Source organism: Orbicella faveolata, unplaced genomic scaffold (genome assembly GCF_042242905.1).
Source record: "Orbicella faveolata isolate gen_17 unplaced genomic scaffold, um_ofav_v1 contig_35, whole genome shotgun sequence".
In the NCBI taxonomy this organism is placed as follows: Eukaryota; Metazoa; Cnidaria; class Anthozoa; order Scleractinia; family Merulinidae; genus Orbicella; species Orbicella faveolata.
The window spans coordinates 9,977,276-9,991,607 of NW_028301564.1; the positions used below are offsets into that span (position 1 = coordinate 9,977,276).

The window sequence follows — 14,332 nt, forward strand, 5'->3', positions numbered from 1 at the left end:
CGACTGACGAACTCATCGTTGGACAACACTTTGGTTTTGTTTACTGCTAAATAGTTAGATAAATCCAATATTCTTGGAACTGGGTTTTTTTTAGACGAGGAATAGTTCTGCATTCAGTTGGTTGTATTACAACTTTTCTGTGCTCAATAGTTGCGAAATGCGAATCGAATGAAAGTGGTCAATTTTCAGCCCAGTTAGAACTCGTCAGATTGATGTCTAGACGTGAAACCGATGTCCTTTTTCTCGGAAATACCAAGACATTTGAAGAAAAAAACTACATAGCGTTTTCACTTTTACTAAGGCCTACTTATATGCAACAGTAGGGCAAATTCTATTTTTCAAGCCTTACCGAACTATTTTTGATTCTTGTGTACATTGCTCTTAAGTAGTTTGTTGTAAGAATTAGTTTTTCTGTAAGTAGTTTATTATAAGTAATATATGTACAGTGATTAGTTTTCTCTAGGTGTTACATCTATACATTAATTAGTTTATTATATGTAATGTACTGTAAGTTGTTTATTGTAATTAACGTACTGTAGGTAAGTTTATTGCAAGTATTGTATCATAAGTAGTTTATTGTAATTATGTATTGTAACTGAACTTTTTCAAATTAAGAAAAAAAAAAGAAAATTACAACAAAAAAAAAGAAACGCAAACATTATTCAATATTCAAACCTTCTTAATCGAGTTGATTTGTATTAGCAACTATTATTTTAAATCGAGTTGATTTTAGGCCGGATCTCATTGAGGTTGTAATTCACCAAGGAAAACCGTGAGACCTGAGATGAGTCCTGAAATCGTGAGTCTCACGACCAAATCGTGATAGTTGGAAGGTCTGTGCATGGATAAAGTGCAACTCGCTTAATAACATAACAAACAGCGAAAACCACACTCACATTGATTTACACAACAGTCAAATCAAAGAAACTTAAAACAACAGGTTTACAATATAAGGCAATTTTATAGTTTTGCTTGCGCAATCTTACTTTCTAGGCTAATAATTACTTAGGATAACACAAAGTAGCCTTGATCCAATAATTACACCGTATTCCAAAGTAATTCGAGAACGTTTGTCTCTAACTGCGGGTAGTACCAAACACCAAACAACCAGAACGTTCAGTATTCCAAAACTAAATTCCTGATGGCAAACAAGGCTTATTTTCTTCACTCTCAACATAGTTATACATTAGCCAGCAGGCAGTCACCTACATTATAGAACTCAAAAACCAGTTGATACTGTGGAATTCTCACCGCTTTTAGAAAAGATCCTTAAGGAGTTTGGCCTTAAGGAAAAAGAAAAAAAATGTACTATTTTTATAACAAAATATCTACTGAAAAAAACATATTTTTAATAACTAACGAATTGAGGTTAAATGCTCCCCTACAAAACCAAAACAGTAAAAGGCTGCACCTTACTTTGCCGTATTTTAAACTTATTTCACACGTCATATCGCTTTCATAATATATCCCAGAGAATTAAAATAGCTCATGGGATAACTGTTTTAAAACTGAGTAAAACCATGTACAGCAATAAATTGTCGAAAGATAGCAAATTAACACTTTGTCTTCTCGCATCCCAGACTGCTTTTTTACATACTGTTACTTTCTTTCATCAAAAAGACGAAATGCCGCTTGCAAAGCTCAATAAGAGGTACATTAAGGCTACGCTTGTGTCATTGTAACTGGAAAAACAATCTTCACAGGGTTGAAAATGGGGAACCTGGACTCAATTTGGACTGACCCCCCCCCCCGGGGGGGTAGTCGGGGCGACAGGAAGTAGCCCGAGCAGCACAATCCCCCGTAGGAAAAAAAGATGGCGGCTGTACATTTTGCCACAATACCTTGCGAACCTAACACAGCCTGTAAGGCACAAAGAAAGCCAAACGTTTACAATATTTGTCCCTGTACGAAGGACATTGTGTATGCTAGGTTTGAAGATTTTGTAACTCTTCTGTGCGTTTTTATGAACGTTGTTAAGGCTTTCGCTCGCTAAGGACTATGGGTAAATGTACCAGTCGCCATCTTTTTTCCTACGGAGGATTGGCGCGGGAGAGGTAGCGAGTACATGTTTGGTGATTGATATATCGGGCACTTTATATAACTGGCACATACAAATTGCCATATTTGTCTTGGCTTTGGATATCATTGTCCACGCATCTCCTGCAAAGAAATGTATGTCTTGTAATCGATACGTGCACTGCGCACGAGCGCAAGTTATACTTCGTAAAAAACACGTACAAGACATGCAATTTCTCAGTATTCTTGCATCAGTGAACAAAATTACGCTTGCGATTTCCTAACTATTAGCCGGATTTACGTTTAAAGGCGTCTAGGCCGGAACCAAGAGGCACTTACAACTCGCATGTTGACCCCCTCCCCCTCTCCCGCCCAAAAACCGTTTTTGAGAAAGACTGTTGGTCACTGGATTACAAATTTTAGTTGTGCGGATTCACACTTCAAATAAGTTGGTCTGCTTTTATGCGTCTCGAATTATGGAGGAATTATACGTCTAAGACGGCAGTATAATGCGTCTGTTTACAAAATTGTTTAGTTCGTCAGACCTTTAATGCGTCTTATTTTCCGTATTTACCTAGACGCACAACACTTTTTTTTCTTCCTAAGCCACTGCGACAACATTTTCTGACACTTTCCTCGATGAAACCTCCGTTTGGACTAGCGATCAATCGCAAAAAAGAAAACCTGGATCGGTTATAGATAGATAGACAGATAACAGAATAAATGAAAAGGATTTTGATTTCTTTTGAATGAAAAAGAAATCTACGCTGGCACCAGGCACAGCAAAGCGGTTCCTAAGACAATAACATTTTCTCCACCCTTTCTGTCAATGTTTCACAGCACAGAAACGTCATCAAAATACATTTTGGTAATGCTCTGACACTTCGTTTCTGTTTCTACCAGCAGTATATTGCCACGCGATTTCGTTTTTGCAAACTTTGTGCTGATATCTTAAACATTCTGGAGCTCGACGGCCAGTTACAAATGACGCACTATGCAATAAACCTAACTCTTTGTAGAACTGTTGTGTTGAACTAACAACTATTAGGACGCTAGGCAAATTTATAATTTAAATATTCCTTTAGTTTTAAAATGCTGACATATATCGGTAATATGCAAGCAAATAAACCAAGCTAACTTGTGACATCAGCTAGTCATCAGAGATGGTGGCAATCACGTGTTCAAGCTTGGAAGCCAACGACGACAGCTCAGACTCTTCCAAAGCTTCTTGCAGCTACAAAAGAACAAACATCTACAGTTTAATGTCTCCACAGCAGGAATTACGTGGTACTGTCCAAAATATTCTCAAGCAAATTAGCAAATGTGCTCCTCCCCACACGAATACAAGAGCATGTCCTAGAGTACCTCAAACATTTTATGTTAACTATAACAAACCTACATGTAAATACAAGATAGCTCGTGTGCTATGTTTACCTGATCTTGATATCTCCTGACATAATCATACAACTCCTGGAGCGCGTGGTCACCATTAAACTCGTGGCCATGTTCCTGAGCAAATACAATCATTACATCAATTAGTATCAAACTGAACCCACTTCATGTTTTGACTGCCTGAACAGGTTTACTGCAGACAAATGAATCATGATAAACTTACCAAAGACTTGTAACGTTAATGAAATTGACATGTAGTAAACTTACCACTGACAAATCAGCAAAGAACTTTGATAATTCTTGTGGTGTGGGTGCAGGTGATGCTTGTATCTCAGCATAAAACCTGTAAAATATAAATCAAAAGCTTGCTATACGTACGGTGGTGAAGCTTGTGAGTCTTGGCGATCTCAATAACTATGCCAGTGGGTTTTCCCCTGGTAAGGCGACCTACTAGGCTTACCCATCCTGAATTGATCATGGGCAAGACTGCCCCTGGTCCTCCAGGGTGGAGGATTGTCGTGGAGCTAATGACCCCCACCTGCTTAAAATATCCCAATAGACGATTTGCGTGATGGCGTCATTTGACTACAACTACCAGAATCCTTACTCTTTCTGTTTGTTATGCTAATTAGGGCACCCTACTGGGAATTTAAAATTTAAATAATAAAGAAAAAACGAAAGGAATTCTGGTAGTTGCCAATGACGCCAACGTGCAAATCTGCTATTACGGGAACGGAAAACTACCTCGAAGTGAGCTACACTGGGAGTACCTCCGCCACCTGCGTATATGGCGCTTGCTATGGATCGTGGGTTAACGCCGAAGAAAGTGGCCAACAAACTGTACCACTGTTACCGGATTTGTAAGTGTTCTTTTGCGGTAAAATATGGCACTCGAAAATCTGGCCGTATATCAACAGAAAATCTCTTTGAAGGGTCGAATCGAGATGGCAGCTGAGGAGAAGTGTTAGCAGCAATGTGCGAACTTATAGGCATACGCATCATTAAATCAACTGGTCTGTCCAGTAGAGTTTACAATCCTTGTGCGCGAAAAATAAGAAATCTGTTTAGACCCTTTACCGACATAGAAAACGTGACGAAATGGGATTCGGAGTTTTCTACAAGCAGTTCTCCTGTTCAAAGTAAGCGTCAGCTGCCAACCAGTGTCGACACCGGAGAGGAGTCCTTTGAAGAGAAAAGTGTCACGAGTAAACGAAGTGTCGAAGAAACCTTCATCACGGAAGTCTCTCCTCACGAAAATTCCAGAGCCTTGAGGGGAAGGATCAAAAATTCATCAACCGAGTGCTTTTTCTTCTAACCCTATAGCATCTGAATGTTGCCCTTCACGAACTTCCTTGATCGTCATTGCAGTTGCAGTTTATAAAACTTTTACCGTATCCAGTTAGCTTAACCGCAAAAACATCCCTTCCTTCTAAAAGACAATTCGTAGCTTTTTCCTGTTTGTGTTTTAGATCGACCAAATTATTTGCTTCGATGAGAAGCTCCCAGGACAAATCCCACACTTGGATTCTCGGATGCTACGTTTCTGTTTGATAATCGCCACTTGTTTTGATCATATTAATGGGACCTGTTATTTTTCATCAATCAGAATGAACGCACTTCATTTTTTTCTCAAGCATCTGAGCGGGCCGGAATCCTAAATCCTCGAATTTGATTGGCTAATCATACGCAGGTGACTGGTCCAGCTTTTTACGATACGGCCCACGGGCCGGATTTTTTTCCCGCTGCCTAAATTTCGCTCCTGAAAGTTAGCGGTAATCGTCAATCTTTTGCCTTTTTTACACATCCATCGACGAGTAGTCAACGCAAGTTTATCTCTGTTCACTTTAAAATGGCAAGGAAAGTCACTGTAAGTAAATTCAATTGAGTGTTTTGAAGTTGTGAGAGTTTGTTTAATTGTTTGTAGCTTGGCGCTGTACTGGCGCGTAATCCTGTGTTTCTCTCGCCGTAAAATTTGAGTCAATTTCAGTCGAGTTTACCTCTCTGATCGTTGCTGTATTTAGAAACATTTCTGTGGAATACACTTAAAGAATTTCCCCGCTTTCTGTTATTCAATTTACGGTAGAAAAGTGACGAAGTGATTTTAAAAGCAACGACTGACAGAAATTGTTTTTGTAGTAAAACTTCACGCTTCGCACGAAATTGCACACCGCAAAAACAATTTTGGAGAACTAACTGGTGAAATAAATGCAACTAACACAAAGTAGTTCGAAAAAAATCTGTTTTTTAATACATCTTTATGTCTACTATCTGAGTTACTCGCTCGTTGCCGAGATTTTTTACAAATCGTTAGTAGACGGCGCGCAAGCCGATTCAATGACAAGAGCTGCATAAACAAACCCATTTGTAATCTGTAATTTAAGCAATTTACTGCAGGAAAAAAATATAATAAACGTGTTATTTGCCGGCTTACGGTCGGTCCGTACGGTGAAAAACTGTGACCTCGGTCACAGTTTTTCACCATACGGACCTCCCAGCCGGCAAATAACATATATGTATTCGGAAAACAATGCCTTCCGTGCAGGCTCATCTCTCGCAACTTTGCCTATCGACTTTGCTCCTGCTGAAACAAATAAGAAGCGCAGAAAGGATGGAATGCCGGACGGCTTTAACCAATCGTATCATCACGGCCACATTCCACTCCAGGTTCATTAAGACATCGGTAATTCAGATTAACACACTGAAAAAATGATGCCGATGAGGAAGCCAAAAGAAAATTCTACAATCAATTCAAAAGGGATGGATGGTGTGCCAAGGCACGATCCGGAGATTGTTATAGGAGACTAGAAGACAAAGATAGGCAGAACGAGAGAAGGTGAGATGAGAATTGTTAGGAACCATGCACAAATAGGAGAAAAACGAGAGTGGAGGAAGACTTGTGACATACTGAGCAACAAACAGTATTGCAATAACCACAATGTTCCTTCACAAAAACATCAACAAATGTACTTGGACAAACTTCGATGGAAGGTACCACAACCAGGGTGTCAGTGACTACAACCTAATGTTTTTATATTGTGACTGAATTGAGATTATGCTGGCTGAAAGGCAAACTGAGGAAAAATGAAGTGCTGTGGATAAAGAAACTAAGCTCCAAGTAACACAGGGGAGACATTACTGAACTGAGGAACAGAAACGTTTCCTTAAAAGGCGACCGAGATACAGACAGCAACGATGACGATAATGAGATCTACAAAGAACACATGGATAGACTTCAGTGACTTTCAATCTGTACTACCAACAACAAGAAACTGACCCTCTTTCCATTGAGGAATCCCTGTTGTATTAACATTTCTGAGAGTAGCAAGCTGGCTAAGATTAGTTTTGACCTGAAAATGAATTTTCTCTACTTTCGTCCATCAGGGTACATTTAACGAATAGGTACATTTAATGAGTAGGCAAATTAGGCGAAACCGCAAATCACATTTTGCATACACACCAACAGTTCAATCGGTAGCAGATGTCCCCATTACAACTAAATGCAAAGCATCTTATTGATGATCTCGGAATAAACATTAAGTGCCAATCTCAGATTACTACATCATTCAATACGTTTATACCATTGATAAGAACGCAGGTGAAAAATGTAATTCTTCCAGTACAACGTCTGTTTGCATATTATAGACCCTGGAGGCATAGAGTAAGAATGCATCCATGTAATAAAATCACTCTACAATAAAGTTCGTACCTCTCAACTTCTTGGCGATACCCTGGGATTTCTCTTGCATAAAGCAGTTTATTTGATGGAGAATCCTGTGTACACATTAAATAAAATGAGCACGTTTAAACCCGGGTCTACAAAGTCATCCGAATACATTCTATTTAATTAGAAATGTAACTTACCTTTCCCAGGACATGCTCAGTCACAGAACAGGAATCCATGAAAAGCTTTAAACAAAGACACAGAGAGAACGATGAAGGAAAACAGTTGCATCACATCACAAAATGAAACGAAGACAAAGGATATCCACAAAATTGTCCAAATTCAAAGTATGTCCAGAAAACGCCATTGCTCCAGTGTGACTCATCTGCGGTGTTGCTAACAAACACACAATCAAAACCAAATAAAGGAAAAGAAGAATCAATCACTGCATTCTAACCTGTGCTACAACAGACAAGCAGGAATCAACTATTCCAGACTTGCAAACATCAAAAATGAAGTTTGGATTCTTGATTATGTTGATCCAGAATCTCAGCGGCACACTGCAAAGTAAAAACAAACATGTTAAAACACAGCAGTAGCAACATAAAGAACTTGGGGGCACAATTAGCAACAAGTGGTCTTATACCAGGTCCCTTCACCTTTTCCAAGTTAACCATAACAGAGCTAACGTAAATTTAGTGGTAATCATAGCATCATAACATTTCTCAAACCGCGCAACATTATGACGTAAAACGTTTTCTAGCAAATATTGTTTCTCTCATTTACATAACGTATAACATCGGAATCTATTACACAGAAAGTGTTAATGCATCAGGCCCAAATGTCTTGGGACAAATAATCCTGCTTTGTCTTCACTGATAAGCAAGAATTTCAATCAAGCACTCAGCAAAATGAGGCATTTCGTGTCGAGGCAACACTTCTTAGCTAGATCTTATGAGATCTCTTGTTACCTGTTGTTTTTCCAAGTGTGCAACACTTCAGTATCTGTAAGGTTGAGTTCCTTAGCTTGTGTATCAAGAAGGTCGAACAGAAACTTGATAGCTGGAGGTAAGCTGCAGCCACGACGATACTTCATAAAAACAGTGCGGAAAAGCCGATCTACAAACTGCTGCAGGGTACCCTGTCAAAGTCACTCAAAGTCAAACTGAAAACCATGCAAAGTGTTTCACATTTCGAGAACACTGACACAATATCATCAAATTGTGACGAGTTGTGATAAGAAACAACAGCGTCAATCAATTTCTGCACATACATACAAGATACAACAAAAGAACTGGGAAAAACAGACGTGAAAGAAGCATGGTACTTGTGCTACTCGTCACATCACGAGTCAGTTGTTTTGATCATCAAAGTGTAAGCCTGCCTAATTTAGCTTTCTGCGTATTCCCAGCCAAAAATAATGTTAAAATTCTAGCTTTAAAGCCTATGTTGATAACGATTTTTTTTGACAGTTTAGCTAACACTGAATATACCAACCGGAAGTAATATTTCTTTGTCAATTTTTTTTAGAAAAAACCCAGAAGTCAAGGGTCAAGTTAGAGTTACACTAGCCAGCCAGGCCACACTACTGGAGCTTATCCTGATTCCAGTACGCAGTAGGAGTTACTGTTCCTCTTGGATGGGACACATTTTGTCAGGTTTTCTACTACGAGATGCTTGGTACCTAAAACGTTCGGGAGGAGTGAGGCACTACAATAGTTGGGCGGGATTCCCAACAACACAAACAATACACCTTGCAAGTATTCAGCACCGTGTCATTCGTTCTATATATGACAAAGACAGATTAATGTGATGCATACAACAGTACTACTGAACATTTGTGTGAAAAGAGCGAAAGAAACACAGGATGGTGAAACTTACCTTTGTTTTTAACAACCTTGTTAAATAAATCTCTGACAAGAATTTGCTGTTGCGATCATCTTCAGCTCTGTCAGTGGGGTAATCCATTTGTTTAACCTGTAGCACCCAAACACGCATATTCGCTCTCGATTTCTACTTAAACAATAGAGTGTTTCTGTCGAGGAACTATCGGCTGATAGTTGCCTCGCGGAAATTTGATGTTCTTAAAACAAATATTTGTCCGAGAAGCGAAGCTTCGAGGGCAAATATGATAGTTTTAAGAACATCAAATTTCCAAGGGGTAACTATCAGACCGATAGTTCCGAGACATAAACACTCTATTGTCTTTATTGTTCACCACTAAATTTTCTTCCGCGCGCCAGTTCAAAAATCGTATTGAATTTTTCAGCTTTTTTAGATGAAAGCCGTGAAAGCCAAATGTAAAATTTGAAAAGGAAAACAAACAAAACCCTTTCAATATAATGTCAATTGTTTACTTTCTTTAAGCCCGCTTGTTTACAGAAATATTTTCGCGGACGAGTACTATCCATCCAGGTATTTTCCTCGGACGGGCACTATGGGCTGATAGTGTCTCTCCGCGGATGAACACTATCGCGTCACGTGATCAATTTAAGCTAATAAGAATCGGAGAAAATTTAGTGGTGAACTATAAGAGGTGATAGTTGACTTGGCCTCTGGTCTCATCAACCATCAGCTATCACCTCATAGAATCTCGAGCTCATAATCCAATTGTCAATTAGTGCAAGTGCTGAACTCTAGATTTTAGAAATAAACTATTATTATGGCACAGCAGCCCTTACCAAATGCCATAGCCTCCCACCGTTATCTGGTCCATCTGCGCTCATAACTGCTAGAGGACTATAACTTGCTGCAGGGCTAAAGGCCACACGTAGTGCATTCTTTTTGTTTAGTTCTGGAAAGAAAAGTGATGCAAATTATTGTGAATTAGCTCATTTCCGAGTTCCCTTGAGCCTCTCTATCAAAATGAGGCCTGGTGTACAACCATTCATATGAAAATGAGTTTAATTTGCATGAGAATGAAATCTCATTTTCATATCAGTGAAAAGAGGGGCATCAAAACTCACTTTAGGGACTTTAAGAAATGGTACGGCTAGGCTGTAGTACGGCGGCAGTTAGTGAAGATCACTTCCGGTGACGTCATGACGCGCGTACTAGTACGGCTTTCCCGCCGTAGCCTTGCTTTCTACTACGGGAAAGTGCTTGGTTTCACGTACTCTTCACTACGTGAGTATAAGCCTGCTGTTTACTTCTCATTTAAACGCTTTTTTTACTGTTTGAACCGCCTAGTTTGAAGGTAAAGTTCTCAATCATAAAAATCAGTTCTAAGATCATTGTTTCTTTGTCATCTGAACAGAAAATTTGAACGATTTTAGCACCTACCGCGAGATGATCAATTCAGTCATATTAGTATCGGGCCGAACAGCCGTTTATAAGAAAGCTTCGTATGTCCTATTCTGAGCTATAATTGTTTATTACTGTTCAAAATGTATTTTATTATAATCGAAAGTTTTGTATTTTCGGGCTTATCACGTAATCGATGTACGAACAACCTGTCCAGGTTGAAATCGAGCTTTTTTTATATCAGAGTTTATACGTTGTTTTGTGGTTGGAATTACAGGCGGTTCTATCAAGTTCTGAAAGGCAAGTTCTGGGAGATGTAAGACGGATACAGCAGAAGGAAATAATTGTCATTAATCAAGCCTATTTCGTATGAAAGTAGAATGATCCCTGGTTTCCTTGAAAGTAGTCATTTTTGTAAAGACACGTAGAGACTGCACATACCGTTGCCGTACAGCAAAATCTTAATCATTTGAGTTTGGCGGGTAAAACACCGTTGTCAGCCTAGTCCCTCACGGCCAAAGTAGCCGTAGTAGCACCTCGCCGTAGCGTATCTTAAAGTCCCTTTTGAGAAAGAGCCTACAGCTAATTAGGAAATGGCCTATTACCATCAAAAGCCATTCTTTTGACCACATCTACACTAATGCATTTTCACTTGAAAATGCATACTTTATTAATACAGTTTTGCTGCATTAAAACTAGCCAAAACGATCATCATTTTCATAGAAAACGCACACATTTTAAAATGCTGTTCAGAGCAGAGATATCTGAACAGGTGCCCAAAAAGTGTCCCACCAAAAAACCTTAGCGTGGACATCGAAACAGGCAGTTGTGGTTTGTGTTCGCAAAGCGCATCAACGTTTTCAATTAACAAGGAAAACGCGGTGAAAACGCTAGTGTCGACACAAAGCTTTTGACTGTTTTACAAATGGCAAAGCTTCATCGGAAATGCATCATTTCAAAAAATGCATTAGTGTGCACAGGGCCCACAGTGAAGCCCACAATGATTTATGAGTTATATAACAGTGAGAGTGCATTTATAACTGAACTCAAATGCAAGAGTTCCCTAGTCAAAAGTAATAACAGTCATTTGCAGAAGTAGACCTATTAGGTGATATCTTAAAATTTCCAATAACGGTTTTTATCAGCTCTGGTTGAAAATACAGGAACTTATGACTTAAGTCTCTCATTAGTTTTTGTGATTCATTTAATGTATCACAATTATATGTATTGCTTCCCTTTGGATTGCTTTACTTTGGGTAAATTGTATGTCGATTGGCACGAATTAAACCACAACATACGAAATTGTCAGGACAAATTTTATCAGATTAGTTGTGAGGCTGCACTTGATTTTCGTATACACACATGTAGCTATCAGGGATTAAATATCTGGTTAGCTGTGCATTGGGAAACAATTACAGCTCAGCACATCAAACAGATGTTAGCTTTATCTCGGCAGTGGCCAATAATTACTACCGGTATCTAAGAGTAGTATCCTATTAAAGTAGAACTTCTCACCGGAGTCTGTTGAGCTGCAAAAGTATCTCTGCCCTGTGACAAGCTTCAATGAAGCATTATCTGTAACCTACAGAAAGAAGTACAAAGAAATAACGCTTATTTCAAACATTCACACCAAAACCACCTTGCTAAAATTTTGCCTAAAGCAAAAAGCAACCAGTCAGCACAAGTTGCCAAATGACGTCCCAAATCACTCCCACGTTATTACATAAATCGCAAACAAGTGCATGTGTTTACAAACTTAAAACAAACATGAGTCTGTGAGTAACCTCAGCTAAACATGAGCTGTACATGAGGGCGAACTCCAACTCGCCCAGGCGTGAGCTGTACATGAGGGCGCACTCCAACTCGCCTAGGCCTGAGCTCTACATGAGGGCGCACTCCAACTTGCCTGAGCCTGAGCTGTACATGAGGGCGCACTCCAACTCGCCCAGGCCTGAGCTGTACATAAGAGCGCATTCCAACTCGCCCAAGCCTGAGCTGTACATGAGGGTGCACTCCAACTCGCCCAGGCCTGAGCTGTACATGAGGGCGCACTCCAACTCGCCCAGGCCTGAACTGTACATGAGGGTGCACTCCAACTCGCCCAGGCCTGAGCTGTACATGAGGGCGCACTCCAACTCGCCCAGGCCTGAGCTGTACATGAGGGTGCACTCCAACTCGCCCAGGCCTGAGCTGTACATGAGGGCGCACTGCAACTCGCCCAGGCCTGAGCTGTACATGAGGGTGCACTCCAACTCGCCCAGGCCTGAGCTCTCTATGAGGGCGCACTCCAACTCGCCCAGGCCTGAGCTGTACATGAGGGTGCACTCCAACTCGCCCAAGCCTGAGCTGTACATGAGGGTGCACTCCAACTCGCTCAAGCCTGAGCTGTACATGAGAGCGCACTCCAACTCGTCCAGGCCTGAGCTGTACATGAGGGTGCACTCCAACTCGCCCAACCCTGAGCTGTACATGAGAGCACACTCCAACTCACCCAACCCTGAGCTGTACATGAGAGCACACTCCAACTCACCCAAGCCTGAGCTGTACATGAGGGTGCACTCCTACTTGCCCAAGACTGGGCTCTACATGAGGGGACACTACAATTCACCCAAGCCTGAGTTGTACATGAAGGTTCACTCTAACTCAACCAAGCCTGAGCTGTATGTGAAGGTCACACCAACTCACCCAAGCCTGGGCTGAACGCAAGGGTTCACTCCAACTCACCCAAGCCTGAGCACATTACTCAGGGAAATGTTTTATCTAAATTCTTTGCCGGAGCTTTGTATGTATTGGTTTCCATCAGAGGGGCACCAATATGGTGGCCAGAAAGTAACAGAAACATCTGTCACTGAGTTTTGCTCTTAAAGAAAAAGTCATTGCTCTAGAAGTCCGTTAAGTAGAAATTAATACTAATGACTGTTCCGATAGCAAAAACTTAACAGGTGGTGTTAATGATATGCAATGTAAAAGTTTAAAAACATGCTCTACTACAAAATGAAAAACCCTGTTGAGCTACATCTTGGTAAACAAAATTTTTAGAGGGTGTTATATCTAAACTTAAACCACAAAAGGATAGGTAATTTTTTATTTTAGAATATGACAATGTCACATGAAAACCGGCAGTATGAAAAATCCTTTCAGGGGGTGAAAAACAAAACAGATGGAAAAAAAAGTTCAATTACTGTACATGCCCTTGTCATCGCTGTTATCGCTAAATTGTACTGAAGAAGGAAGCACTTAAACTAAAATGGGCGACAAAGGTAGCTGAGACACTTTTAGGAAATGACGCTTTTCGATATTTAAGCACTTGTTCTATTCTACTTGCATCCAGCGTTAATTCCCTGATACCCCCGGCCCCCCAATTCAATGTTGTGTAGGTGCTGTAGTCTCTGCAGTCTAAGAAATAGAAAATTCAACATTGTTTTTGGAAAGGGGGGGAAATCTGTCCAAGACTCTCGAAAATCGAATTTTACTGCCAAGTGTCTCAACACTTTTGTCGTCCATTGTAGCCTTCTTTTGGTTCCATTTTTTTTTAAAATTAGGGTCAGACTTTAAATTCATGAAGTTAGGTTCATGCGATAAATGACAGAAGCTCATCACTTTTGCAACCTGTCTGTGTAGCCAAGCTGATACATGAAACAAAAGAACAGAAGTTGGAACTTTCATCACCTTATAATAACTCAGCGTATTTATCCTTCTCCATTCCCCATCAATCAGTGATTGAGAATCATCATCTCGCAGAGAAAGAACTCTTCCAGAACTCTGCTCCCATTCTGCATAAATATGTAGATTTATGAGTAAAATAAAACCAAAGAATGAGTCTGAAATTTCACACCTAATGAACTACTGAAGACTTGCTTTTGATGCAGTCTTACAGCTGTAAAATAAGCTAACAAATTAGAGCTTGGTTTACAAGAGAAACCTTTTGTGTGATATTAGAACACCAATGTTTTAGATATGACCTCTTCCCAAACTCTTTTGTTAAATCTTAGGATGTTAAGACGGATTCCGTTTAAAGTT

The 14,332-nt window shown here is 40.0% G+C and overlaps 1 protein-coding gene across 3 annotated transcripts in view; it reads right to left on the reverse strand.

Annotated features, from left to right (window-relative positions):
- Positions 1-941: 941 nt before the first annotated feature.
- LOC110057154 (plexin-A4-like) overlaps positions 942-14,332 on the reverse strand; it is a 160,904-nt gene continuing 147,513 nt past the window's right edge. For 2 of the 3 annotated variants that reach the window (XM_089272846.1, XM_089272847.1), the window contains 11 exons: positions 13,982-14,085; positions 11,828-11,894; positions 9,751-9,863; positions 8,951-9,046; positions 8,041-8,210; positions 7,527-7,629; positions 7,270-7,314; positions 7,115-7,179; positions 3,676-3,751; positions 3,451-3,525; positions 942-3,250 (listed from right to left, as the gene is read on the reverse strand). In XM_089272846.1, coding sequence (XP_089128972.1) covers positions 3,167-3,250; positions 3,451-3,525; positions 3,676-3,751; positions 7,115-7,179; positions 7,270-7,314; positions 7,527-7,629; positions 8,041-8,210; positions 8,951-9,046; positions 9,751-9,863; positions 11,828-11,894; positions 13,982-14,085 — 998 coding nt within the window. In that variant the 3' untranslated portion in view covers positions 942-3,166. The remainder of the gene's footprint in view (positions 3,251-3,450; positions 3,526-3,675; positions 3,752-7,114; positions 7,180-7,269; positions 7,315-7,526; positions 7,630-8,040; positions 8,211-8,950; positions 9,047-9,750; positions 9,864-11,827; positions 11,895-13,981; positions 14,086-14,332) is intronic. The other variant, XM_089272848.1, reaches the window with a different exon arrangement.